Source organism: Scomber japonicus, chromosome 9 (assembly GCF_027409825.1).
Source record: "Scomber japonicus isolate fScoJap1 chromosome 9, fScoJap1.pri, whole genome shotgun sequence".
Taxonomy (NCBI): Eukaryota; Metazoa; Chordata; class Actinopteri; order Scombriformes; family Scombridae; genus Scomber; species Scomber japonicus.
In genome coordinates, this window is record NC_070586.1 from 9,505,791 (window position 1) to 9,533,679 (window position 27,889).

General features: G+C 38.3%; 1 protein-coding gene across 1 annotated transcript; it reads left to right on the forward strand.

Moving 5' to 3' along the window:
* The first annotated feature begins 536 nt into the window (after window positions 1–536).
* Window positions 537–18,501, forward strand: npffr2a (neuropeptide FF receptor 2a). Its single transcript, XM_053325341.1, has 3 exons — window positions 537–864; window positions 12,214–12,313; window positions 17,649–18,501. Exons 1-3 carry the CDS (start codon window positions 537–539, stop codon window positions 18,499–18,501), a joined length of 1,281 nt encoding a protein of 426 aa, XP_053181316.1.
* Window positions 18,502–27,889: the final 9,388 nt, after the last annotated feature.

Below are 27,889 nucleotides of genomic sequence, written 5' to 3' on the forward strand. Positions count from 1 at the left end.
ATGAATTATGCACCCGCTAGATATAAATGGAGACGACGTGACTACATCATACAGCGAGTAAAACTAACTTCCAATTACTATGCTTTAAGCTGCCATTAACTCCTCTTTTATGTTCCAAAATAATTATTTGATTAATTAAACAAGGCTACATACAGAATAGAAGTATTTCCATTATTTGACAAGTTTTTGGTTGAAACAAGATATAACCCCAACCTTATAACTAATAACTTATAACTATAATTTATGCATAATATGAACACATACATTTAGAATTAATTCTGCCAGTAGAGTACCAATTTTGTCTTTATGAAATTATTTTTTTAGTATTGATCCAGAAAAATGAATTATGCTCCATGTTGCTATTGGTTTTGCTTTTCAATGTTTTATTTTTTGTGTTGAAAATCTTTTTTTTCCTTTCTTTTTTTAAAAACATAAATCGTAAAAGTAAGGAGATTAATCTGAAAGTCTTAAAATTTTCACACTGGACAGAACACTGATTCAACATTAAGTCTCATCTTTCTTTTTTCAGGTTTAAAATGAATGAAGGACCTGATAACAACTTGACTCAACTGTATGACAACTGGACATTTAACAACTCCTCCGTGGAGTCCGTCATACCCAGGAACAACATCACCTATGTTGGATTTTACCTGCATCAGCCGTCCACAGCAGCCATCTTCATCGTGTCGTACCTGCTGATCTTCTTGGTGTGCATGGTGGGGAATGGAGTGGTGTGTTTCATCGTGCTGAGGAGCAAAAACATGCGGACTGTCACCAATTTGTTCATCCTAAACCTTGCTGTGAGTGACCTGCTGGTTGGGATTTTCTGCATGCCTACAACACTTCTGGACAACATAATTACAGGTGAGCAGAACAGTAACTAGATGTGTTTAATGTGTTGTTTGATTGTAATCGTGGCTCGTGTTAAAGCAAGGGAAATGTAGTCATGCTGGCTGTGTGGTTGAAGAGATGATCAATCCAAGACTTTGGCTCAATGGGAAATCTCTTAAAAACCAGAGAAAGGATAACCATGAAATTTAGTTGTAGCCAGAGGGTGAATCCTAATTACATTGGATGAATCTCTCGAAAGGATAACCATGAAATTTAGTGGGTGAATTCTAATTAAATTGGATGAATCTCTGACATTATATATATCCAGATCAGTGTCCACATGTTTAACATTTCAGCTAAAGACATGATACCAGGAAAAGCTGACAGTATCTCAACAACTATTGGGTGCATTGCCATGAAATTTGGTTCTGACATTCATAATACCCAGAGGAACTAACCATATGATTTTGTTGATGTGGTGACTTATAATCATGTGCCACCATCAGGTCAAAATGTACACTTGTCTAACACCTTCAGTTCATAAAACAATCCCTCAAAAACTATTTTTTATATAGCATGCAACTGTTCTATATTATCTTGTGTTGCAATTTTGCCTTTATTTGTCAGTTTGAAAGTACATAGTGGTAGAGAGGAGGGGTATGACATGCAATCAAGGTCTACAGCCAGAATCGAACCATTCACATTGTGGTTATGTGGTATGCATTTCTATAAAGTAAGCTACTGGAGAGCTCCACATTCAAATAAATTGGCAAACCTGAACCAAAACTTCCCCGTGGGTTCTCTGGAAGAGCATATCATGGACAATATCTCTCAAATCTAGCAATCTGAGTCAAGTATTGCTGTATATCATATCTTAAAGTCTGTGTAAAGTAAGAATAAATATGTGTTCTGAGTTTGACATACCACAGAAAAGTGTGTTGTTAACCACCCTGCCAAATTTGAATGATTAAAAAAAAAATCGCCAAATATATGAAATAAGGCTTCAAAGTTGTGTAAAAATCAGCCTCTTTCTCTGCTACCAAACACTGTGGGAGTGCCCTCTGAGTTCGCTGAAACCCCGCCCCCTACCAAATGTCACCTGTCAATCAAAGTCACCACCTCTACCAGAAATATGGACGCTACTTCTGAGAGCTTTCGGTGGCCAGCTCGGCGGCTAGCTCGGCTAACTGGCTAACTGTAGACTGTTGTAGTAGTAGTAGTAGTAGTAGTGTGCGCTGAATGTATTTATACCTCTACAGCAGCAGGGGCGGGTTTATGCTAATCACTGCCTGCTTTGCAGACCCGCCCACTAAATCCTGAACACAGAAATCTTGAAACACAGTTTGTGAAGCCTAGCTCCACAATTAAAATTTAAATGGTTGAAATGCTTTTTACACCTTTGTTGGAAATACATTTATGACCAATTTAATGTGTTTAGAAGAAAAGTCTGAATTCACTTTACACGGTCTTTAAACACTGACCTATAAATATTTTAGCATCAAACCTCAAGCAAGTCTAGACAACAGAGTCTGAGAAAACTCGATGAAAGTAAAAGGCAATCATGATGAAATTCTGCTTAGACTAATGAAAAGTTTGACAATGCAGAGCAAAGCCTGATAAGTTCAAAAATAACCTCTGCACTGAATATATAAACCTATTATATTCTCCTCTGGTTGATTAAGATCCATAGATTAAGTTGTCTCCCCATTTTTCCACCATCCATTAATTATGTTTTGTGATGTATAATGAAGCATTACAGCCTCACAGGGCAACTAGCTTCGATTAACCTTGAATTACTGATACAATTTAATTTACTACAAGGCTGGATTTGTTTTTGAGTTTGGACTTGCATGAAGGTGTACTAGGCTGCCACATGCAATATAAATATTGGGAATATCATGAAATGACGTACTGTCTCCTTAAAAGCCTGTGGAGATCAAAATAAAAAGGGGGCTTAGAGGAGTTGAAATTGTCATGGAGGCAGCAGATTTCCCCTGCATGCATGAACAAGATCGGGGCTTTCAACGCATGGCGCTTATTTGACTTGACAGCTGGCTCTCGATAACACAAATTGCACATGAGTGATTCTTAAGGCAAGTGATAGTGGCTGAGAGTTCATGTCCTTCATGTAGCCTGACAAGCCTACAGTATAGAGTCGTACTTTCTTGACTGGATTACTTTTCAGTTTTATGACAAAAAAGACTGCAAATCACAATTCAGGATATTCTAAAGTAGTTTCTCAAGTGACTAAAATCATGAAAAAAACAAATAAATTGATTCACATGCATTCTCTGGCTTTTTGAGATTTTTGAGATCAGCATGCCCCTTTTATTACCTATGAGAATGTCAGCTGAATGACAAAAGAATTAGCTGTGACTGAAAATGAATAAAGGCAATTTAGTTATCCACAGTCACTGCAGGGATAAATTTAGATATATTATATAATAATTAAATGTAATTATCCACCTATTGTCTTTCCCAAGAGCAGATATTAAGCTTCCTGTAGCAGCCTAATCAGTCATTGCTGTCTGAATCAGGAACTCGTTGATCCCCGACAGAGTTTGGAGAAATCCAACTGGCAAAGTAAGAGATGCATGGCCATAACTTTTACTTTATAAAACAAGAAAGTTAGCCTTTTATGGGAAAATGATGAATGATGATGAATTTGGCATTTTTTTAGTAACCTTTTCCAATTTTTTTAATGTAGCAGCCCAAATACAAAATGAATCACATTATAAATACTGACACTATATTCAATCACTAATGAATTACACTAAGATTCGTTGGGTGATTAATACAATGGCTGAATATACCATACAGGTAATCTGGGCTCTTGAGCAGAAACAGGCCCTCAATGATGGGAGAGAAATACGACATGAGGCTTAACTCCTTCTCTTGGCACTGATAATTATGGTCGCTGTCGGAGACCTACAGTAGTATGTCCAAAATGAATATGGAGTTACAAGACTTCTGCCCAACAGCAGCGTTGTCCAATCCCAAGAAAATAAAAATTGTTTCCAAGAAAGATAACCCTCAAGATTGACTGTTTTATTGGTCCATTTGAAGCCTGGACAAATGATTGGTTTGAAGGTTGTATCAACAAATGTGTGCCAAAAAAATTACCAGCTAGCGGAAAATAGGCAGCACCAGCAGTAACCAAAAGCTGCCAAAAGAAAGAAAAGGAAGAGAAAGAAGCAGCCGCAATAAAAAAAAGTCCTACAAATAAGTAGCTGTTTCAAAAATGGTAAAAAGAAAAGAAGAAGAATTAATTATGGAGGGCATGAGGTTCAATGCCCAGGGCCCCCCGGAGGTATCCAGCCTTGATTAATACACTAGATGTTAAATATTTTGAGCCTGGAGCTATTCACCTCTCTGCCTTAGTAATCTAATGAACTAAAAGTCTAATTCTTACAATGGCGTTAAAATGTTTTTCTTGACTCTCAGTTGTGGCGAATTGAGCCGATGGTCATGACTGGAATCAAAATGCAACATTTGTGTCTGTGTCAAGTCAAACGGGTGCCAGAGCTCAACAGAGCAGAAACTGTCAAGATAAATCAGAAAGGCATTGATCTGGAGGAGGAGTGAAACATTTTCAGGAGGTGTTGGAATTTCATAACAGCACAGCAGGCTTCATCAAGAAGGATATTTTAAATCTTCCATGATAGTTTATCTGTAATAAGATTGTAAAGACTGCCAAGCCTATATACTTGAGTTGTAGCGACATCTTTTTAAAACTGGATATACTCAACAAAAGAGGAAATGTTAAGAATTTAAATGCTTAGCTTCTCCAATTTCAACCATAATAGTATCTCAAAAAAAGGAATGAAGCAAACAAGCCCTGTTCAGAAAAGGCTAAGCACTTGTACTATAGCACTGAAGATGCTTTTAGTTGCTTATCTAAGAGCGGCGCACTTACAATTTTGATGAAGCCTAGCTCGTGTTCCTGTCAAGTTTGATGCATTTATGGTATGTTGCTTTAGACACATTGATTCTGTCTCTGCAGAATGGGTGTGATGTAATATAATGTAATTTAATGCAAAGTAAGCCAAGAACAGCACTCAGCAAAACAGATCAAACGAAGAAATGTCATGTATTTTCACCTTCATCTGCTGAAAGTGGAACGTTTCTCAGTGCTCAATTTAGATTTGAGTTTAAGACATGTACATATGAGCATCATTTGTGCACCACAACTAGCTTGGAGCCAATCGTAGGTCCAGTATACAACCTAGAAACTGGAAACCCCCCAGTCCACAAACACTGAGTGGGAGCAGCTGAACTTTTAAAATCAAATAAGCGTATTCAGAGATTTGGGATTTCTTTTGTAAGTATTTACTTTTTATAAAATCTTAATTAATTAATATTTTGCGGAAAAACTTTAGACACATTTGTATTCACATTTGTATTTTTATATGCCCTAAAATATGTTTGAAGGGGTTTTTAAAACAAGGTAAAAAAAAAAAAAAGGGTGGCCCTGTGAAGTTCTGAGCTAAATGTTAACATCACAACGCTAACATGCTCATAATGACAGATGAGGCTTTGGGTATTTCATAAATTTTGGCAATAAACCAAACTACTAGACAAAATCTTCACCTGATAATGGAGCTAGAGGGAATCAGCTGGGGATCACACACATTTTTTGCCAACATTGATATATATGTACCAATTTCATGGCATTACATCTAACAAAGCATGTCACTAAAAACCAAAAACCTTAACCTCATGGTGGCTACTACAGGAAAACACCTCATATTTTTTGAGGACAATGGATGCATGTACACAATTCCATGGGGAAAGCAGAGGTGTTATCAAATGAATGATGGCCAGATTCAATTTCAGTTTCGGGGTCCTGGTATTGTGCATGATGTCATTGTTTGCTGGCACACCTGAATACACCAGAGCCATTGTTAATGTAATTAGTAACATGTGCTTTTCCTACTGTAACAAGTGAAACATGTTGAAGCTGTGAAAAAGGCTATAATTGAGATCTTTTTCAGTCTGGACCAAAATGCTGAACTGATCAATAGACAGGCATTACCACCTCTAGAGCCATAATATAAAAAAACCTCAAGAGCTTCACCTAATTGTTTGCAGTCCATTACATTGTGGAGTGTTTTTGTCATTTTGTCTCCCCTCGTATGTTATGTGACATATCTCAGCACCATGCAGTCAGGCAGGCCCATGTATAGCTAAATCTCAACAGGGGGCTTGACACCTGCTGTTCAGCCTGTTAGAGAGGATGTGCCCTTTTGCCCTCAGTACGTCATTTTGTTTCTGAGTGTAGCGGACAGAATTTATATTAATGTTAATAGTTAACCGCGAGGTGTAGTTGATGGAACTCAGTATCGGTGGAGGCCTGTTATTGTGATTGCAAAGCAGGTATGGATACAGCCACACGACATGTTTCACCAAGTTATTTATAAAGTTGTGAAAAAGGTTTGCATCTTTATCCCCCAAAAGCTACAAGACAATGACGATGATATGATACACTTAGGAAATAAAACTGAATTAAGGATGTCTGAGTTTCTAGTGTCAAACCAATCTGCATTAACTATCATTAGCAGTGATATTGTGTTTGTGTTTGACATTAAAATTACACCCAAGGTTACTACACTAAGCATACATATTTCCATTTATTGTATATTATGTGTTATATGTGCTCAACAGGTGAATATGTGTATAAGGATAATGAGTGCAGAATGGATGTATGAATGTTAACTGTAAACATCTTTTTATAAACCAGTGTCTAATACAGAACTATGGCCTAAATGCATGATCTCTTCAAAGCCTTAGTATTATGATGAATGATAAATTATACTGAACTAATTTGTTGGCAGAAAATAATAGTAATTAAGCCAAGACAATATCAGCATCTTTGCATTGCCCGTTGTTACTGGAGCAATTATGCCTCCTGTGGAGAGGTGCTAAGAGACGAACATGGAGGCGAGAGAGGTTAGCCGTGCAGCCAGAGGAAGTGCATCTTTGTCAGCAGTTTTAAGCTGAGCTTCTGCAAATGAGGATATATTTGGGTTGGTATTTGAGGAGAGTTCACTGAAATACTTTCCATTTCTTTGCATGCATCATTAATTAACCATCATGGAGCAGTTTTTGAACCAACTTCAGTCATGGCCCCTTTAATAGTAGCACATTATTTGCAAAAGTCTCCCTTTATGAATTTGGGCCTCCTGCCCCGCTAACATCCTCTGCATGTCCTTGGATGCAGGCTTGGGAAAGAGGCAGAGGTTACAGTAGGGGGGAGGGAGAGCAACAGCGGTCATTACAGTTGACTGACATCCAACAAATGTGGAAATACTGCGATTTGTCCTATAGCTGATCATCCGACCATACAGAGTAGGAGGACTATCCTGAGGGAGAAGACCAAGAAGCAAAGGATCATAGAAAGAAAAAAAAAATCTACATATATAATGCGGCAAACACAACAGTCAGAACAGTGCTTCTCAAATCTGAGAAGAGAACAGACAAAAGTGATGGCTGAAAAAAAGGATCAAGTAAAGCCAGGCTGCAGCTTGCAAAATAGCACTTGAGAGAATCAGAGCAGGGGGTCAGAAGACTTGATGGTGAAACCGAGATAAAAACTGAAGTCACTCAGCTGTAACGTGAAAGCACTGTCAATCAGAAACTGGGCAGAGCTTGTCATCAGTATACCAGAAGCCCAACTGGGAAGCAATGTGGTGATAGTCTGATAGCCTCATGCCATGTGGTGCTTTTCAGCAGCGGGGATTGGGACACTCAGAGAGTCATTGACATTTGACTGGGCAATGAATCAATGTCCAACTGGACAGTGATGCTGAGCATATTGGAGAGAATGGGGTTGGTTGTCACATTCATTAGATCTCGATCCCTAAAGGGTTAAAAGGTGTTGGTACTGAAATGTTCAGAATTTAGGTGAGATGTTTCTTCCAAGGTTATTTCTGGAGTAAACCACTTGACATTGAGGTGAGAGGATGTTTAGTGTTTTTCTATTTGAAAACGTAAATATCTAACTCCCAGTTCTCTTCAGGGTTGGTTGTCACATGTTGGCATTATATACAAAAAAGCTGTGATATATCTAGTCCTTTCTTTCAAGATAGCAAAATGAGCAGGAATTCTGATAGGAAGACAATCAAGGGCCAGACTCCTCCAGATGTGATGCTCAGAGCAGTCAGATGGGTTAAAATACACAATATTGTCAAGGATATGGATACAAAATGCACTTTTGATTTTTCCTGTTTATGTTCTTTTGGTACAGGTTGTTGTATTTCAGTGAAACTAAACATTTTAAATACATTTTTATTTTTCTCCATTAAAATAACAGGGACAGCCAACCCAATAGTGTGTGACTACCAAGTGCACAAGACATATTTGATGGCTGATATCTTTTGAACCAGCTGAAGGAGCGTAAAGGCCCATTTATGCTCAACGTTAAATCTGGATACAGATAGAGCCTTCTGTCCATGCTCTGCGTTCATTTCGTCCGTATTTCTGCACGTTTCCATAAAGCTTACAGATACGGACCAAACGGAGCAGTACCACCGGAAACCATGGGGGGGGCAGTGTTGCTGTCACGTAGTAGTTGAGTTTGTTGTTGTCATAAACTTTTGACTCTGTGCTGCCCCCTGGTGGATGTGTAGGTTAACATCCATGCTAACGTAAAGGACGCATGGAAGTATGTGAGCAGTGACAGTGACATCGTTTGAAAAGGAAGTGCACATTTTCGTACGTACATTGAGCATAAATGGGCCTTAAGACCACTTTAATCCAATCTAACTCTTTAGGCTTCCATTACAAATTAAAAAGGAATTCAGCATATTCATTGTACGGTTTATGAGGAATTCAAAGTGTGACTACCAACCCCGAACTCCCCCTACTGGTGAATACTGGACACCAGTCACTGCTGACGTCTTGCTTCAAATAATATAAGTTTTTATACTCTGATATCACCAAATTGATTCCAATGAAGATGCAGAAATTGTTAGGAAAACTTTGTGATTTGTATCTCTTTCTGTGTCTGTAGCTCATTCAATCAATGAAAACCCGAGATCAGTTACGCTGAACATTACAAGCAGCTTTCAATCATTTTGTGAGCCTCTTGTTTGGTACTTATTTGGTGTTGTGTTCAGACTGGACAACAAGCAATCTGCCATGGTCTCCTCAAGAAAGCTTTCATCTAATGCACCATTAAGATGTTTACAGCACATAATGCTTTAAGTGAGAATAATGGAACTTTTGTCATTTGCATCAATACTCACTAGACCCTTGAAAGCAACATCATGAAGAGAAGATGAAAGCGACAGTGATTAAATTAAAGATTTAAAGTGCTCTTCATATCTATCTATCTATCTATCTATCTTTTTTTACACAATCAAAGCAACTGCAGACTCAACCAAGGATTAGTAAAGTATCTAATGTGTGTGTAATAATGATTGTGTCCTCAAGAAAAACATAAATACATTTCTGAATTCTGTGTTTTACAGTTTAAGCACATTATGTAATCAGCAAGTGTCTAGTCATGTGGTGGATGGTAAAAAAAATCAATAATTCAATTAGAAAGTATTAAAAATGTCATCATACACTGAATGAAATGAATACATTAATGAAATTGTAATGATAATGCAACACAAAACTGCACTATTTGCAAAGAAAGTGCTTCAATACACAGTACAGTCAGACAGAAGCACAAAGAAGTGGAATAGATATGTAAGCTCTGTGGCCTGAAGTAATCCATCACCTTTTTGTTTTGCGAGTGATTGCACTGTGTCACAAAATATTACAGTCACAAAATAACGCCGGTAAAAACAGGCTTAGAGTGAAGGGATGAACTGTGATTTGCTCAAGGTCAGGGTGAATCCACTAACAGATGTAGGGATAAGTATTGTTAGGATTTTATCCAAACTCAAAATCGGTCCTGGCCATACTCTTACTTGTTCTTTTTCATTACGAAATAATTGTTTGTTTTTTTATTATTATTATTACTTTAAAAAAAGAATAAAATCAGGACAGGGATAGAATTTATATAATCTAAATACAACTCAATATTGTTTGTAGAGCAGCAACAATGAAGTTTAAAACAGCAAATTCACTAAATACACTCAATAATATCTCACTGGAAACTAATCTAAAATGTCAGTACAATTAATTATATTCCTGACATCAAATTACTGAGTGGAGTTTAGAAATAATGAACCATTCCCTCTCGTCACATTACATTTTTTCTATTCATTCAGTTTAACCCTCCTGTTGTCCTCAAGTCAAGGAAGGAAGGGAGGAAGAAGGAAGGAAGGAAGGGAGGGAGGAAGGAAGGATGGAAGGGATAAAGAAGGAAGGAAAGGAGGAAGGGAGGGAGGGAGGGAGGGAGAAAGGAAGGAAGGTAGGAGGGAGGAAGGAAATAAAGGAAGAACGGAAGAAAGAAGGAAGGAAGGAAGGAAGGAGGGAGGGAGAAATGAAAAGAGTAAGGAAAGAAGGACAGAGGAAAGAAGGAAGGGAGGAAAGAAAGAGTCAAGGAAGGAGGGGAGGAAGGAAGGATGGAAGGGACAAATAAGGAAGGAAAGGGGGAAGGGAGGGAGGAAAGAAGAAAGGAAGGTAGGAGGGAGGAATTAAAGGAAGGAAGGAAGAGAGGAAAGAAAGAGAGAAGGAGGGAAGGAAGGAGAGAGCATTGCCCCTGAGTTTTAAAATGGTAGTGAAACTGATTTTTATAAACTGCATCCACATTTTGCACCTTTCGTGATATTTTGGTTCTTACAGTTGACTACATGATCAAATTCTGTGAAGCCATCTGTGTTTCTCGCAGCATGAAAATCATAAAGTCCTATATGAGGTTTCCTATGATGTGCAGTCAGAGCAGCACGTGACGTTGTGTTGGTCGCAGGGATACTTCGAGTTTTGAGAGTTGAGCTTGATGCCAACACATTATGATATAATTCAGACTTCATTAAAAAGAATTGCACCTATTGATCAACTGACAGCAACTATTTTCATAATTGATTTATCATTTCAAAAATTGTCAGCACTCACTAGTTTCTGCTTCTCCGTTATGACAATTTGCTGCTTTTTTGTTTTACATCTTTGGGTTTTGGATACTGTTGCTCTGACAAAATCATCATTTGAATTTCATCTTGGGATTTGAGACATATTTATGGCTCTCCACACTTTTTTTTTACATTTTCAGTCAGTTAATCAAGCATATAATTGGAAGATTAACTGATAATGGGCTACAGGAGGAATATGATTGAATCTGTGTTGAATGGTCCGTGGTGAACAGGATAAACATCTATTGAATGACAATGGCGTCAGCTGATGAAAAACGACTCTGCTGCTGAACATATGAAGACATAACACGCTGACAGCCAATGTTTTATTATATTTCTAATAAGGATGTAACTTTTTCAGAGTTTGAATCAATTTACAGATTATGTTTAAATCAAATACAACCCAATTCCTGTCATGATCCGTTCAGCAGAGCTCGCGAATAACATTAATTATCTAGCTTACTGATGGGCAGCAGGGCATGCAATGGAAAAAGATGGAAAACCCATTTTAGGAACTGTTTTAGCTTCTTCTGTGAATTCTTAATTTCAAATAAAATGTGACAGCCCTAATTTGTAGTTTAATGTTTTTCTTCTGTAGAGGCCAAAACTTTTCATGACAATTCAGAGACGTATATGCAAGTGTCATCGGCTAAACTGATCAAACCTCTGCAGCAACGTAAACCATACAGCTTCTATCTTATTCACTGTTCAATCTAGCGAAATCAAACCAGCTGATAACATAGGTCTTCTCTTTAGGTTCATCATGTTAGCAAATAAAAATGATCCATTGAATTCTTCCGAAACTTCATGACGAACAAAAAGAACAGAAAATAAAGCATCTTGCATCCCAATCTTCACTCTGCATCTCTTTGCATCTTTCCTCTAAAATTCCCTGAGTTTCATTCTCTTCATATTTCTGCAACAAGCTCTTAATTATTTGATTCAAGTTCAACCTCTCACACACACAACTAATGATCACTGCTACAAACTCGAGGAAGCTTTATATCCCCCAGTCAACCTTTATACAAGAAGTGTGACAACTAAGCACAACTACATGTTACAAAAGCCAGAGCTATTTTAAGTCAGCCACAATATGACACCTACACTGTCAGCACCTCTGCTACTAGTCACCCGCAGCCTTGATTAAACACCACTAAATAAAAAGGGGTTGCTTCCTCTCTCAAGGCACTCTGATATGACATTATGGCAAATTCATTGAGCTCCTCCGAGAGCTATGATGCATGTGTGGGCGTGAATGTGTGTGGAGTAGACCAAATTCATTAAATCTGACTTCTATGGTAATATCATGCTGTCCTGTCTGTAACATTGAATTAGCTGAATGCATCTCTTCTGTCTACAGGATGGCCTTTTGGAAGTCTAGTCTGCAAAATGAGTGGGATGGTTCAAGGGATCTCCGTGTCAGCATCTGTCTTCACTCTGGTCGCTATTGCTGTTGACAGGTACAGTAGTTGTATGTTATTACTACTGCAACATGAAATATAACATTACATTTCACCCTTTACAATTTAAATCAATTCCTCTAGGTTGGGAAGACTACATAAATCTAGATCAATTTATGGTGGTTTATCCTAATTGCTTCCAAACACTGAAGCTCAAGATCAGCGTTTTGCATATAAATGAAAGTGTTCATTCAAGTTCTTGCAAATTAGCTCACACAGTGCTGATTAAGTCTATTGCCAACAGGTAACAATTTGGTTTTCTTTGATGACTTTCCTGCTCTGGTGCACCAGTAATGATATCTTCTACATCAAGCAGCAATGATTGGTTTGCTGGAGCTGAAGGGCGCCCCATAAAGCATGTGAGAGATTCCAGCTAACGATGTCCAGTTTAGCCCTCCGCTAACTTGATGGATAAAGTAGCTCTTAGAGTTGCTCAACTCACTGTTTTGTTTATTTTATTATTCGGTTAAACAGGTCATGGAATATTTATAGGTGAAAAACAAATCTCTGATCTGTCCCAAAATCAAGTAACTTGTTCTTTTTCCTTTCATCTTATTTTCCATCTCTTATGAACTAAGGCACATGGGCAGGATTGTACAGCTTTACCATGTTTATCTGTCAGTACTTGTCTTCTTTTGAACAATCATGCCCAATTACCTCATTGCTGTTCATCAAGATAACAGCAGTCAGATGTTAATCCCACTTAATCACTTGATAACCCATTGCAGGAAGCTGCAAAATCTCACAGTGAGGGGAAATGAACTTTGTTGTTGACATTAAAACCCAGCAAGCACACACACACACACACACACACACACACACACACACATCCAGTGGAATTAGAGGGTGTTATGGAGGACGAGAGGGTGGAAACAGCTGTAAAAGCTGTCCAAGCTGTGAAAAAAAATAAAAAAATAAAAATGACAGAGCTGGTATTTTCTCACCGCCCCGGTCCTCAAACTCTAGATGTGCAGTGAAGTGACTCTGTCACTATTTGAAATCACTGCAGGGTGTCTGCGCCTCTGGAAAGGACAGCCAGAGTTTGCAATGCTTTGACATCTAAAAGTCAAAGTCACCTTAAATATCTATCAGCTTGTGTGATTAGAATTTGATTTGAATGGGTCGGGGGCCTAAAGAGCTCTATTGTCTGCACTTTTGACCGGTGTATTCATGCACAGAGGAGTCAGATCACTTTGCAGGCTTAACAACTGCATCTATCCCAATCTGACTAATACTAAACAACAACATTATCCCATATTCCAACCAAATACCATGACCATAAACTTGATTCCCAACAGTGGCCAACAAAATCATCACCTCTATTTTTAGCCCTACTGTTGTCCTCTGTGAATTTTGACCGGAGATGACAGGCGTTAACTAAAGACTGAAGTATAATGACATTTAAAATGATTGACACTGACATGTAATTAGGTCTTTTGATTTTAAAGTGACATGTAAAACTTGAAATGAGGTTGGCTAAAAAGGTGTAAGGGTGATAATTTATACCTTTATATTTATAAACAGTCATGAACAGGTCAATTTTGACAAAAGTTGCATGATGGACAGGAAGACAACAGGAGACTAACACTGACATTAACACCACAGATATTCAGAAATCAATAATCATTTGGGATTTGAAGCCTCTGTATGCCTCTGCTCCAACTCAGTGAGAGCTCCACTCAATCCATCTCCTGCCTAATGCGGGAGATGCCGGTTTTTCCTGAGCCGTAATGATTTCCATTCATCCCCTGGTTTCTAACTGAGCTGCAAGTGAAAATCGTCAAACACACTCGTCTAGATTTAAATCGACTTTTAACGAGTCTTACAAAACCTCCCGTAGCCCATTATCAGTTTATAGTTTTATTCATCAGTAAAATTCATACAAAGTTCAGTAAACAGAAGTAACCTAAATCAAATCCATATCAATGTTTGGTGTGCTTGCTTTGCCTTTAAAAGACAGCAACAGTTCTCCTTTCTACAGCTGCACAGATTTTTTTTTTTAAAAAAAAAGGTACTTGGGGGATGAGGGTACATGTCCCCAAATTTTGTTTGCAACCCCCCCCCCCCCTCCCAGACTGACCCAGTTTTATTACGCTCCCCTCACAATTCTCAAACCAAAGTTACTCCCTTGGGTAAGTTGTTCCTAGCATCTCAGAGAAGTCTCCAAAGTTCTTTTGTGGATTTAGGCTTCTGTCTCTTCCTGTAATCCCAGACTGACATGATGATGTTGAGATCAGGGCTCTGCGGGGGTTGAACCGTCTGTTGCAGGACTCTTTGTTCTATTTGTCACTGAAGATAGTTCTTTAGGATTCTGGCTGTATGTTCGGGGTCCTTGACATGCTGCAGAACACATTTGGGACTGATCAGACACCTCCCTGACGATATTTCTGATTGGTATTGATGGTATGGGTAAGAACCTAGAGTACCTAAAACCTTTGCACAGTACTTTATATCTTCTTGAATAAGTTATATTTCTTGGAATCATGTCGATAAATTATTATTCATTCAGCCCATACATAGATGAATACATACTGTTTGAAAGCGAAGAGCGGTTCAGGGATGAAGGGAGTTCAACATCGTGCAGGAAGCTTCCATAGTAGCAATGCTAGCCTTCATTTGTGATCTAATGTGTGTATGAATGTCTCTTGCAGAATGAACACTAAATACATGAATACACTTTTTTTTGTCCTTATGCACAAGGACATTCCCTCAAGATTTGTTTAATAAATTCAGCATGAGCACCAGCTTATGTTTGTGAATTGGGTTCATCGAAGCATACATGTGTCAACTCCGTATTTACCTAAACAGAACAAATACGGCACAGTTTAAGTTCATAGATTCGATGTCTCAGACATTGCTGGTGAGATAGATCCTGAAGAAGAAGGGAGATTTCATAGCAATTCAAATCCTTGCCAATGAAAGCATTTTTGATGGCTTCAGCAGTGGCATTTAAAAAGAAAAAGAAAAAAAGAGAGAAGATTGGCCAGAAGATCACTGATGTGGACAAACACAGACAGACAGAAATATAATATAGCTCCAAGCGGTAATGATCTGTGCCCAAGCAGATTGTGAGCATTTGACTATGATTTCAATAAGCACTTGAGCACATACCCCATGCTTGAATTGCTACATAGTTGGAAAATATGACCTTTGTATCTACTGAGACAGGAACTTACTGACTTTACCACTGACGACACGTTGCTGCAATGACATCACATGTGCAAAACTGAAGCCATCTGCCATGTTTGGGAACTAGCGGTTATAGTTTCTGAGACCTAGATACTTTTAGGGCACAAGAAAAAGAAGAACCCTACCAGACATAACAGGCTTCAGAGGAAACAGAGTATATTAGTAGTGAACCTAACAGCAGAGTCTCAGTTACAAGAGGGGGCGAGATCTTCTGACACTGTCACTTAGTCCAGCCAACAGCAGTGTATCTGACAATATCAGCCACAACTATTATGGACTGAAGAGAGATACTGATAGAGCAATTTCTACAAAGTGGAGAAAACACATCATTTGATCCACATTTCAAGGCCTATATTCTACTCTGAGAGTCTGCCGGAATATATTTATGTGATTTACATTTCCAAAAAACTCAATTCATCTCATACTGGCTCTTTATGCAGCCCTCCAGTTCAGCTTCTGTCTTTAACAGACCATTTTAACTCTATTTCTGTTCTTCAATCAAAATGCCAAATTGTTCCTGCTGAAATCTGATCCAAAATACGTGAACAACCCATTGAACAACCATAGCAACAAAGGGTAAGGAACAGATGGCCCGAGGGGAACAACCTGACCATCAGTTTGATGGGAAAGCAGAAGTAACTTTACGAATGAAGGGTTCAGAGTAGACATTTCTACATACAGCACCAGTCCAAATTTTGGACACATTTTCCTGTTACCTCTAAGAAAACAGTCTGTGTCTGCAGTTTTGACTGGTACTGTACGTTCACCTCATGTTTGGGAACAGTGACAGAAAATTACAAAAAAAGCATGTTATGTTGCCTTTAAAAGGGATAGTTCGGGTTTTTTGATATGAAGTTGTATGACATCCTCAGTGTCGTGCATCAGCAGTGACTTTTCCCCCACTGCGTTCTGGCCCACTTTTGGTGTTGAAGAAAGTAGTAGTGGTGGAAAAGTCACTGCTGATGCACGACACTGATGGTGAGGATGATTCTTTTTTAATGTTCAGAAAGCAGACAGCTCACAGAAAAACACTTTGCAGAAGAACAGCTCTCGAAAATCTCAAGTGCTCTATAAGCTACTCATCGACATTTTGAAAACAGAAACAAATCCAAAACTGCATGGTGTATCTTTGTGGCCTTCTAAAAGGCGAAAAACAACCTCTGTGCACACTTAAAGGGTCATTACACACCTTATAATAAAGGGCTGTGTTAAATTTTGTTTGTTGTCTTTCCTGTTGTCTTCAGCTATAGTTTATTCATTCTTTGTGCATTTTATTGTGCTATGGATCCCTCCTCACGAGCTGTATCCTTAATAAAGTCTGAATTGCTGATTTGCTGGAAAAATTGCACCACACAGTGAGGTGAAGGGAATTAAGAATCAACAATAACACCAGTGTTCCTCATTCGGACTGAACATTAGTCTACCACACAGAGTGAGAGCAGCAGTCATATTGGTTTTTATAATGAAGTCAAATCAAGTTTTGTTTGTGTACGGGAAGGCATCCTTTTATTACTATGCCCCTCGTCCAATGGAACAGCCTTCCTAAAAAGACCTGAAGGCAGCAGCGAGTGTTAATATCTTTAAATGCCATTTTAAAGACCCACATTTTCAATCTAGCTTTTAATTGAACTTTATTTCTCTTTTTAATAATTTGTTAAAAGCCTGTTTTATTACCTAATCTATCATTATTTTCTTGATTGTTTTTTTTTTCATAACCTACTTTTTATGTCTGGTTTTACTTCATCACATCTCTTCTTTGTCGTCATTTTATTTTCTTATTATTTTCATATATTTTCCTTTTAATACCCCACTTTACACTCCTGGTTTGACTCACTTTATTGTTTATCTGTTATATTTCAAAAATATCTATTTTATTTTATTTGGCTATTCTGGATTTTTAAATGTTTAATCTTACCTCTGGTGTTTCCTCATTGCAGATTCATGAGAGTTTCATAAGTGTTTTCTCAGTTCCTGTTTTTATTGAATCCTTATAACATTGTTTCGGGCATGGATCAGGTGGTGTGCTACACAATTAAAGTCTGATTGATTGATTTTTACTTTGCTGGATTAGACAGTTTTCTATCACTCAAGTTAAATCTCTATATGCATTTGTCTTATTCATTGTTTTTTCTAACCCTTTTTGCAGATTCAGATGCATTGTCTACCCATTCAAGCAAAAGCTGACCATATCCACAGCCACCTTGATAATAGTCATTATCTGGGTTCTGGCCATATCCATCATGTGTCCGTCTGGCGTGATGCTACAAGTGACCAAGGAGCAAACCATCCGGGTGTTGCTGGGATACGACAACAAAACGAGCCCTTTTTATTGGTGCAGAGAGAACTGGCCGAACCAAGAGATGCGAAAGGTTTACACCACAGTCCTGTTTGCGAATATCTACCTTGCTCCTCTGTCCCTCATCGTGATCATGTACGCCCGGATTGGCATTACGCTTTTCAAAACAGCGGTCCCGACGGGGGGAAAGCCGGGTCACGACAACCGCCACACCGTGTCGAAGAAAAAGCAAAGGGTGATTAAAATGCTTCTTATAGTTGCTTTGCTTTTCATCCTTTCCTGGCTGCCTCTGTGGACCCTCATGATGCTGAGCGACTATGCCAGCCTGACTGAGCAACAGTACAGAATCATCAACATTTACATTTATCCCTTTGCCCACTGGCTAGCCTTCTTCAACAGCAGCGTCAACCCCATCATCTACGGTTTCTTCAATGAGAATTTCCGCAGAGGATTTCAGGCTGTGTTTAAGTTCAGTCTGTGCACGGCCGACGGACAGCGGAGGAAAACCTACTCTCACAGGCTGCAGGGAAATTCTGTGCTCCCAGCTAATAATGCACAAACCTCCCTGGAGCCTATTTCTCTCAACAGCCTGGAAAAAAACACTTCCAGGCGACTCAACAACGTCACTGAGCAGGACTTGGTCATGGAGGACCTGGAAAAAGGATCTTGCAGCAGTGGGGGTGTGACTGCCGTGTCAATTTGAGGAGACACAGAGACAGAGACAGAGACAGAGACATTCTTCTTCTATAGCGGTGGGAATCATAGATGAACTCATAATACGAAACTATCACAATATTATTCCCACAATAACAGCAGCAAAAGGTGATTCTGTGATACATGATATATCACAAAAAGAAATAAAAAGATATCATAATATCTGTAACTGAAGAAGACACAATATATATTTTGAAGAGCAGGAAGTAGTCTGAAAATATACAATGTTTATTAACAGTACACAGGAAATGCCACCAAGTTTAAATAACTAACTGTAGCTTCAGTTTGTGCCTGTCACAGAGCTGCTGGTAGAGTTAGCAAGTCTGATATGAAACAACAGAGAGGCGATGTTGTGCTAATAACCCAAAGATTTATTCCTTTTCTCTGGCAGTAAACACAACACACAACCCGCTGATAAATAACTGTGCTATAATTCAGAGCTTTACAAGATATTCGAGGCTGACAAGTGACGACGGTTAAACCTTAACATGATAAATAGCAGGGCTGCGGTGCGGCTACATACTGACACTCCCCCACAGACACACAGACAGACACGCACACACACACACACACACACACACACACACACAGGAGAGCCTCTTGTAAAGCCGCTAGCTGAGCTACAACACAGAAACTTTTACAGAAGGGCCTTGAAGGTGCTTCTGCTGACTGTCAACTGTGCTGGAGCTTTGACAGTCAACCAGAAGCTCCTTCTTGCTGAGCCTTTACCAACGAATCAAGGCTTTCATCTCGTTAGATCCTCATCACAGCAGCACGTCTCACATTTCAGAGAATGAGCTCGATGCCGTCTGACTAACAAAGATACTTCGGTACTGAAATCCCATTTAGAAATTAGACCATCGTACAGCTTTTTGAACATGCAGGATAATTACAGTAGAAAGAACTCATGGTAATGTTGCTCATTCTGTAGTGAAGCTTGCAAAGTACATGATTGTACTATTTAGTAGCTTTTAAAAAAAAACTGAACATTTGGAATGACTTGGTAATTTCATATATCTGTCAAAACCCCATTTCGTTACTCAGTGGGATTTATCACTTCAGGAAAGTTGAAACATGTCCTGTAATTTTCTGACAGTATTACAAGAATAAGACAACAATCTACTGTATGACCTTAGCTAGTACAATGTGAATCCCTGTCATTTTAACAAAAAAGATTCATTAGTGTTCACTAACGGGCCATGAGGCTTTGTCAGCTTGCCAATAGGCGAGTCTCATTATACTGATTAATGAGTCAATTATACCATAATTACTGTAATTTTGGAGACAACTGTAGCTTCTCTTGCCAGTCAGACTTTAGCTGATGGTGTTTCTCAAAATTCAGGATCCTATAAAATTTGCAGCTTCCTCTGTTAAAGAAATTAAAGGTTTCTCTTTCAAATTAACTATAAATTACACATTTACAATTAGGAGAAATTGAAAAAATTGAAGAAAAAAAAACGGAATTACTTCTCACTTGTTCCTCCATCTGTTTTTGAACTTCTGAAGCGTGGAATGAAAAACACTTATCATACTGAATTCAGTATTGACTTCATTATTTTGTTAAAATATTTTCGTATCTTGATCTGTACAGCTGTATTGACGTTATACACACTTAAATATTTGGGTGGCCAATTTTTGGTCACAGAAAGAGAACAACTTTATAGTCATTTCCATTGGCAAAGCTTTAATTGGCGCAGTTGGAAAACCGGTTTTAATGAGCACAACACTTCAACTATTTGAATTGCTGAAACCAGAAAGAACCAACAACTTGGACAGTAAGGTCTGAAAACAAGCTAAAGCCCTCTATACAAGATGTGTTGAGGCTGATGGAAGCTGCTAAATTTCTCACCACTTGATAACTTGATACTTATGCCAATGTCTAAAGGTTAATATGGTAATGATTCGTTGGTGTTAAAATGCTACACTTTAATTACAGAACCTGATACTTGAAATAGAGTAACAGGGTAATTGAGTGAATAAGAGCTTGTCTTAGTCACTTAAAATACTAAATGGTTCAAGTTCAGAGCAAATGTGTATTAAGCACAGAACCAGACAACACTTACATGCAAATGGAAGAGATTATTATGCAGGCGACACTCATTAACACTGTTTTTACCAGTCTATTTATCAGACTGGGAAAAACCTTTTAACCTATTCAAACATCTAATTTTTTATAACTGGAAATTTCTATCCAGGCATTTACTCTAAACTTTTATGTACATGTTTGCAAAGTTGATTTAAAGTTACTACAAGGAACTTTTAAAAAGGTTATGAAACAGTCTCATGATGCTTACATAAGCAAATGAGACCATCAGCGAGAAGATTGGCTATTCCTGTTTAGGTATTTAAAAGTCTGCCACCAGGTCAGATTCCCTGCGAGACCAGACAAACCTATTTATACTGGATGAGCCTGTGTTTACATGCAATGCAGCATTATGGCATGAAGGAGAACAAAGACGTGACTAGGACAAGGGGAGGACGTTTCTCTTCGTTGGAGAGAGAGAGAGAAAGAGCGAACAGCGATGCTTGAGCAAGCTAGAGAGTTAATGAAGGGATCACGCAACTGTGGAGAGAACAAAAGGAGTGAATCTGCGAAACAAAAAGGTTATTTTCTGATTGTTTCACAGTAGTTGAATTTTAAAGCATGAATAATAACGCCCACACCTCCACACATTCCTGCAGGATGATGCCCCCATTGCTAGATTTACAGCATTACATGTTACTTGGGTGTATAAACGGTACTAAAGCAAACTTAACTTTGCTTCACCAAATGGATATACTGTATTACCACACCGCTTTGCATCCTGCAACAGCAGTGTTAACAAAAGAAGAAGAGCGTCAAAAATAAAGTAGCATCTTTCTGTCACTCGCTTCCAAAACAAATGCACATGCTAGCCAAGATCTTTACGATACAAAGCGGTGGTGCTCATGGGAAATGCAGTCTTCATTCTAGGGTAGCACTACTGCTTCTGTCCACAGAGGGCGCTAAAATTAAAGTTCCTTGTTGTAACTTTAATGATACTGGATTAAATATAATTTATTCATGAATATGCCATGAATTTTATGAATGTGCCATGTAAATCTCAGATTAAGCATTTTGCTGTTATTTTTATCTCTATGATCAAAAACAAATGGCCAATATTGGCCCCAAAACATGTATTGTCTGCTGTAAGTATGTGTTAATGAGTCTAAAGTTTAAATTGTAAGTGATTATGTGAACCTATTTGTCTCTGTGAACTGGTTATTTGGAGAAAAAAAATGGCAGGCGAGTGAACTAACTTCGGTTCTTTTAACAGTTTGTATAACAAAGATGTAAAAAAGAAAAAAAAATATTGGTATCTGCAAATTTCTTATAGCACACGTTCATATTAACCACACATTCATCCATATTTTAACCTGGGGTGAAGGTTACACACTCCTATCCCAGACATGATGCACTTTGTGGCGGCCAAATTGGAGTTCCTCATGGCAGTATACAGAGATTCAATCCTGCAGGTTTGGATTTTTCCTGATCTCTTCATTGAATTTTAAGGGATGCATTTTATATATTTGTTAAAAACAATCAGAGCAGCTTGTTTCAACAATACAGAACAGCTGGGCATTGAGTAAGCAGTGATGATCACATTATATAAGGAGACTAAAATAGTGCCACTCAGACACTTTAAAGTTCATTTACATAAATTCAAGGAAACAAGATGTGTATTTGTTCAGAATGACACACACAGACACACAGCTACAAAGATACAAGCAGCAGCAGGATGTTTTTAGTGGAAACTCGCTTCACAAAAGACAGACTAGCCTTTGGGGTGCAAAGATGCAACATCACAACAAGTAACAGAAGCTCAGAAAAGTTTAACATGATGCAAGTTTCCTCTACAGTGCCAGATTTAAAAATTCAAGACAAGACAAACTGACTGTGGTGTTGGCTGCAAACTAAAGCTGCACTAATATTAGCTAGACCTGGCCTGGTGTAGCTCCTCTGTCGCTGTCTGACATGTAGAAAGGCGTTCAATCATGACTATAGAAATCTGCTAATGAGGGTTAGGCAGGAGCGCTGTGCCGAGGTTGCATTCTCTGGACACCATCTTGATACTTTTGTAGAGGTCTGAGGGGAAAATATTAAAAAGTTGTACTGTTAAGTGGGAACTAAGATGCATCAACTAAGTTTCCACTCTAACAGTCTTGAGCTTTAGCCTGCTTGTGTGATGTTCAGTAGCAGGACTAGATTAATTGAACCGCTACTGGAGCACTTCAGCAGCATGTTTCAGCTGTATGAATCATGGGGGGAGGGGTTCTGCACCGAGATCCCTGCCGGTGTAGCGGTTGCTAAAAGATTTTGACACTTGTCACAAGCAGGCGCCTTTACACTTGACAAGTCATCCATAAAGATTCTCAGTTATTCAGGTCAATGGAAATCTACATGTCGTATGTCAAAAGCAACTGGACTTTGTGTTTTTAACCACTCACCCATTACTTCTATTGACTGGTCGGCAGCTCCTTGCATGGTTTCACATGCTGTCAATACTGTTATAGGAGAGCCTCATGAATTTGGTTAGGAATTGTGAGACAAAGTATAGTCTCAATGGTTAAAAATTAGGCTTTACACCATCAGGATCCACGCTCCGTTTCTTAAACTCGGCATGCTCCTCCTCGTGTTCCCTATCCAGGTACATTTGTGCTGTTGAAACATTTTGCAGATGCTTCCCCACGAGGTTCTTTAGTGTTGCACAGATTGCAGATAGCTTGTGTTTTATCTGTCTGCCCACAACACCCACATGTTTGTTTGAATCCGACAGCTAATGATTCAATATTCAAAAAACTATTGTCTGTCAACATTGCGACAGGGCTCAAAACTAACTGTCGGATTCAAACAAACATGTCGGTGGTGTGGAACTTCTTCAGAATAAATGAGACAGATAAAACACAAGCCATCTGCAATCATTGCAACGGGAGCATCTGCAAAAAGTTTCAACATGACGTCATTGATCAGATCGGCAAATTGCATAAAATGCTAAATATCGGCTGATTTCGATATAGCCGATCAGATATTAAAAATACTGGTGAACTAAAATTAATTACATCACAGCCATCTCATACACACTGCCAATTCTATAGGGGGACCTCTAAGATGGCACCAGAAATGGCTGCTGGGAGTTTTCCAACCCCCGTTTGCCTCTACGCTGTTCTCACACCATGTTCTTTGTGGAGGGTTACTGCATCCAGACCTTGACCTCTCTGGTAACAAGGGTTCATTGTCTCTCTTTCGGGTATGGCTATGTGATGTGTTAACACACAGCAGCGAGGCCCCTTTTGTAGAGCAACGTCATCTCCTAATTGGATACTGCTACTCACTTGGGCCAAGTTCTATGATCTATTATACATTAGATAATAATAGGACATATTACCAATTATATATTCTGATAGAATCATTCTTCCTGTGATTTTCTGGCTGACTGACCATCTGAAAGCCTTTTTCACATATGTAGTTTATATTTAGGCACAATTTCTATAGGAGAGAACTCTCAGTGTTCATCTGTCATTGTTATGGAGGCTACAAAGAACTGTACAGGAGGTACAAAATAGGGGGGGGGGGGAGTTCTTGATCTGGATCAGTACTGAATCTAAATCCTTTTTATATCCCTTCCGTGTAGCTTTCTAAATATTTAAAAGTTAAACTTAACAAAATCGGATAATTTACTAACTCAACCAAAATGGGATCAGCTATTTGGAAATCAAACCATATGTATAAGCCTAGTTAGGAATGAGCCACCACATAAAATATCGTCTCAAAAATATTTAGATATCAATGCCAATAGGACATCTGGATTTTGGCACAGATTTGTACATTTTAAACACCTTAGTATGGGGACATGTTTAGTCTGTTTTTACCCATTTAAAAACAAACTGCTTAACGTAGTCTTTAAAAAAAAGAAAAGGAAAAAAAAAGTCTTAAATTACAAAAAAAAGAAAGAAAAAAGAACAGAAGCTCAAGAATCCGACCAAGCATTTTATACCAGCTTTCAAAACTTGACAATTTTTATACTTAATAGACACGTGGACATGTTGGGTTTGTCGATATTCATAAACACATTGTGGTTTAATACCAACCTCTCAAAATTTCTGCTTGCAATTCAGCATTTCCTCCTATATAACATATAATACAACATTGCAATTTTCATTTTGTTTTATAACAGCCGTCATATTTTTTTCTGTGTTTGAAGCTGCTGTAAAAAGGGATTTATTTTTGTATCAAAGTCACCACATAACTCCACAGAAACATTCGGCACAAACAAGATGTTAAGTGTGACACTCTAGTATTGAATGTAATGAATTTATACTTTCTGGTGCCTGTGGTAAGAAACATTTTATTTACTTTTTTCAAACAAGTATGGATGAATTCCTGTGAACACCTTTCTTGGAATATAGAGAATCTTAGTACCTGTATTTCTGCATGTGAATATCTTGTGTACTAGCATGTGTGGTTTTTGTGTCTGCAACTAAACGTTCTTAAATAATGTAAATTTTCCAGTTATAAAAATCTATTTGTTGGGACACGAATGTTGACAGTTTATAAAAAGGAAGAGAATAAGAAAGTTTTTTTTAAATAGAAAGTAATGAATTAAATGGTGTCCTATTTATTTGTGAAGGGCTATTCATCACATTATCTATTACCTCTTTGATTGTCTGCACAAAATATATATATATAAATATATGTAAAGTTTATAGTCGAGTTTCTGCGTTTTAACAAAGGCTTTGTTAATGCCACTGCTTTGTGACATTTGTGATATAATAATGACCGTTTTCTTTGCTCATAATCTGATGTAATTTGCAATTTATGAAGGGGATGGAGAATTTAATTAGTAGAAGATTTAAAATGATGAAAACTGATGTGCCTCTGGGGGGAGGGGAGGGGAGGTGGGGGGGGACTCCCATAATGAATACGCTGTGAAATACAGTGTTGGCGCGAAGACATTTACATACATGGGACTTCAATATTTTACTAGCCTGACAGAGGAAATATATTAAATATGAAATCACATAAGCACCACCACATGCTCTGCCTTACAGTGGTTGCAAACATAACAGAAGTCGACATCCTGAAAACTAAACATACCAATAGCATCAATGAGAGAGCATTTTAAGACTGAATGGTGGCAGGTAACTGTGACTTTGCAATTGAATGTAGAGAGGCCATTGCACAAGCGTTGCACAATGAGGTGTTGGGATTCACGTTAAAGTAACAGACGAGGTGAAGGCCAGTAGCACCATGATGCAAAGCAGAAAGGCAAATTGCTTCACAAAGTCTAGTATCATATTTATATTTTATAAACAGCTCAGAGAGGACGATCGCAAGTATACCCATGGCCACTTACCAAAGAAGAAAGTGGGCTGTTTTTCCAAATTGTCATCCATTTATTTAAGTGTGTTTGTGGTGGGTTTAATGTTAGTTTAACCCGTAAGTTAACTAATAATGTAGTCCGAGAGTGAAAGAGAGAGAGTGAGAGTTACCTTCTGTTTAACATTCCCTTAACACCGCTTTGAAAAACAGTTATACAATTGTAGCAATAACTAATCAAACATAAGAAATAAGTATCGCCATGGTAACAACACATGGATTTAACAAGCATCCAATACAGCTTAACAAATAATAGTTTTCTTCAGAATTAGGTCAATACTTGTAAAATCACAGTCTGTGTAAATGTCAGAAAATAATTCACCCGGGTTACTTGGAAGCAGAGAGAAGAATAAAACATCACCACTCTGCTGCCATGCTTCATACTGACTCATCCAAGCCAAATTCTCTTTGTCAACCCAGTAGGGAAACAACTCTGGAATCAAGCATTTATGAATAGCTAGAGGCAATTTTTGAGGATGACTAAGACTATGAAAATTTACATAGCTTATTCTTTGAGACTTCCTCCTCCACTACGTAGAAACCACTAATATGTGCTCTCGAATAATCTGCAACCCTTTGGCGAAAACTAAAATAAAATACCCTAATGTTTGTTGTATATTACAGAGGTCTTGTTGGGACACATGGGCAAATATTTTTGTTCTGTTGCTGCGATGATCAGAATGATGAGAACAGACGAGTGTGTGTGTGTGTTGAAACTATCTTTGCTTGGTGCTTTCTTTTCGAGATCTGTGAACTAGCGAACACTGCTTCATCTAATTCAAACAGCAGTTTATTCGTTTTTAAAAAATATAAGGTTATCAACTTTTATTAAAAATTTTCAAAAGATGCAAATGTGACCAACACTGAGGCTGCGTCTGAAATCATTCACTATTCACTACATAGTCTTGCCAATTTGTGTTTGTGTGTTGTGACTTAAGTGTCCAGTTGTGTAGTAAGTATTACTATTTCGTATTTAAAAAGTGTCCTCAAACTATCCCACAGTGTAACCTGAAAATTGGAGACCAAGCGATGGTTACTAAATGCTTAAACTGGCACGGCTTTTGGCACAGAACTGTGACCAAATTGACCAATTCATGCTTTATAATCTATATTACGAATAGGGAATAGTGATCAATTTCTGACACAATCTTCCTATTCTTTGAGCTCTCTGAAAGCTTGATGCTTGCCTTCTGTCTCTCTGTGTTATATATTTCCTTAAAAAAAGAAAAGAAAAGAAGAAAGACCTTTTTTTTTTGTTTGTTTTGATAATATGTAGAGAGAGTATTGAATCAATGGTTGTGGTTGTGTTAATGCTTTTTAAAAATTGTCGAGCTAATTTCTGTCTTGCCTTTGTATCGAGAGATAATCCAACGTGCCCAGACTGTGAGAGGGTGCATCTGTGTTCTTGTGAACAGCAAAATGTCCAAATGGTCATTAATAAAAAGATATTGGTCTTAACTCATTAACAATAAAGTACTAAAAATCTCACTTTGGTACAGTTGTTGATTCAATGTGGTAAGAGAGAAACAATCCAACACATTTCAGTTTACAGTAATTTGATTGGCAATAAACTTTCTGCATCTGCTGAAATCTATAGAATAAACGTCAATCACTGTTCTTTGTTACCCCTTTTCCACCGAGCCAGTGCTGGTTCGGAGCTAGTGCTAGAGCCAGTGCTCAGTTGGTGCTAATCCAAGCACCTCTTACGAACCTGTTGCTTTTCTACCGGCAAGGTGCCACGCTATTACGTCACTGTATAACGTAGCCAGCGCACGCCTTTGAAGCACTTCCATGATTCACCAGTGAGAGGCAGCAACATGGCGCAAGGCATCTAGCCTGCCGGACACAAAAAAAAATGATAAAAATAGTACTTTTAATCAACAAATCTTTAACCCTCTGTAAATGCCACGCCAGTCAGCTAATGAATGTTAACCCCACTAGTCTGCTAATAAACGTTAGCCCAGCTAGCCCGCTAATAAAC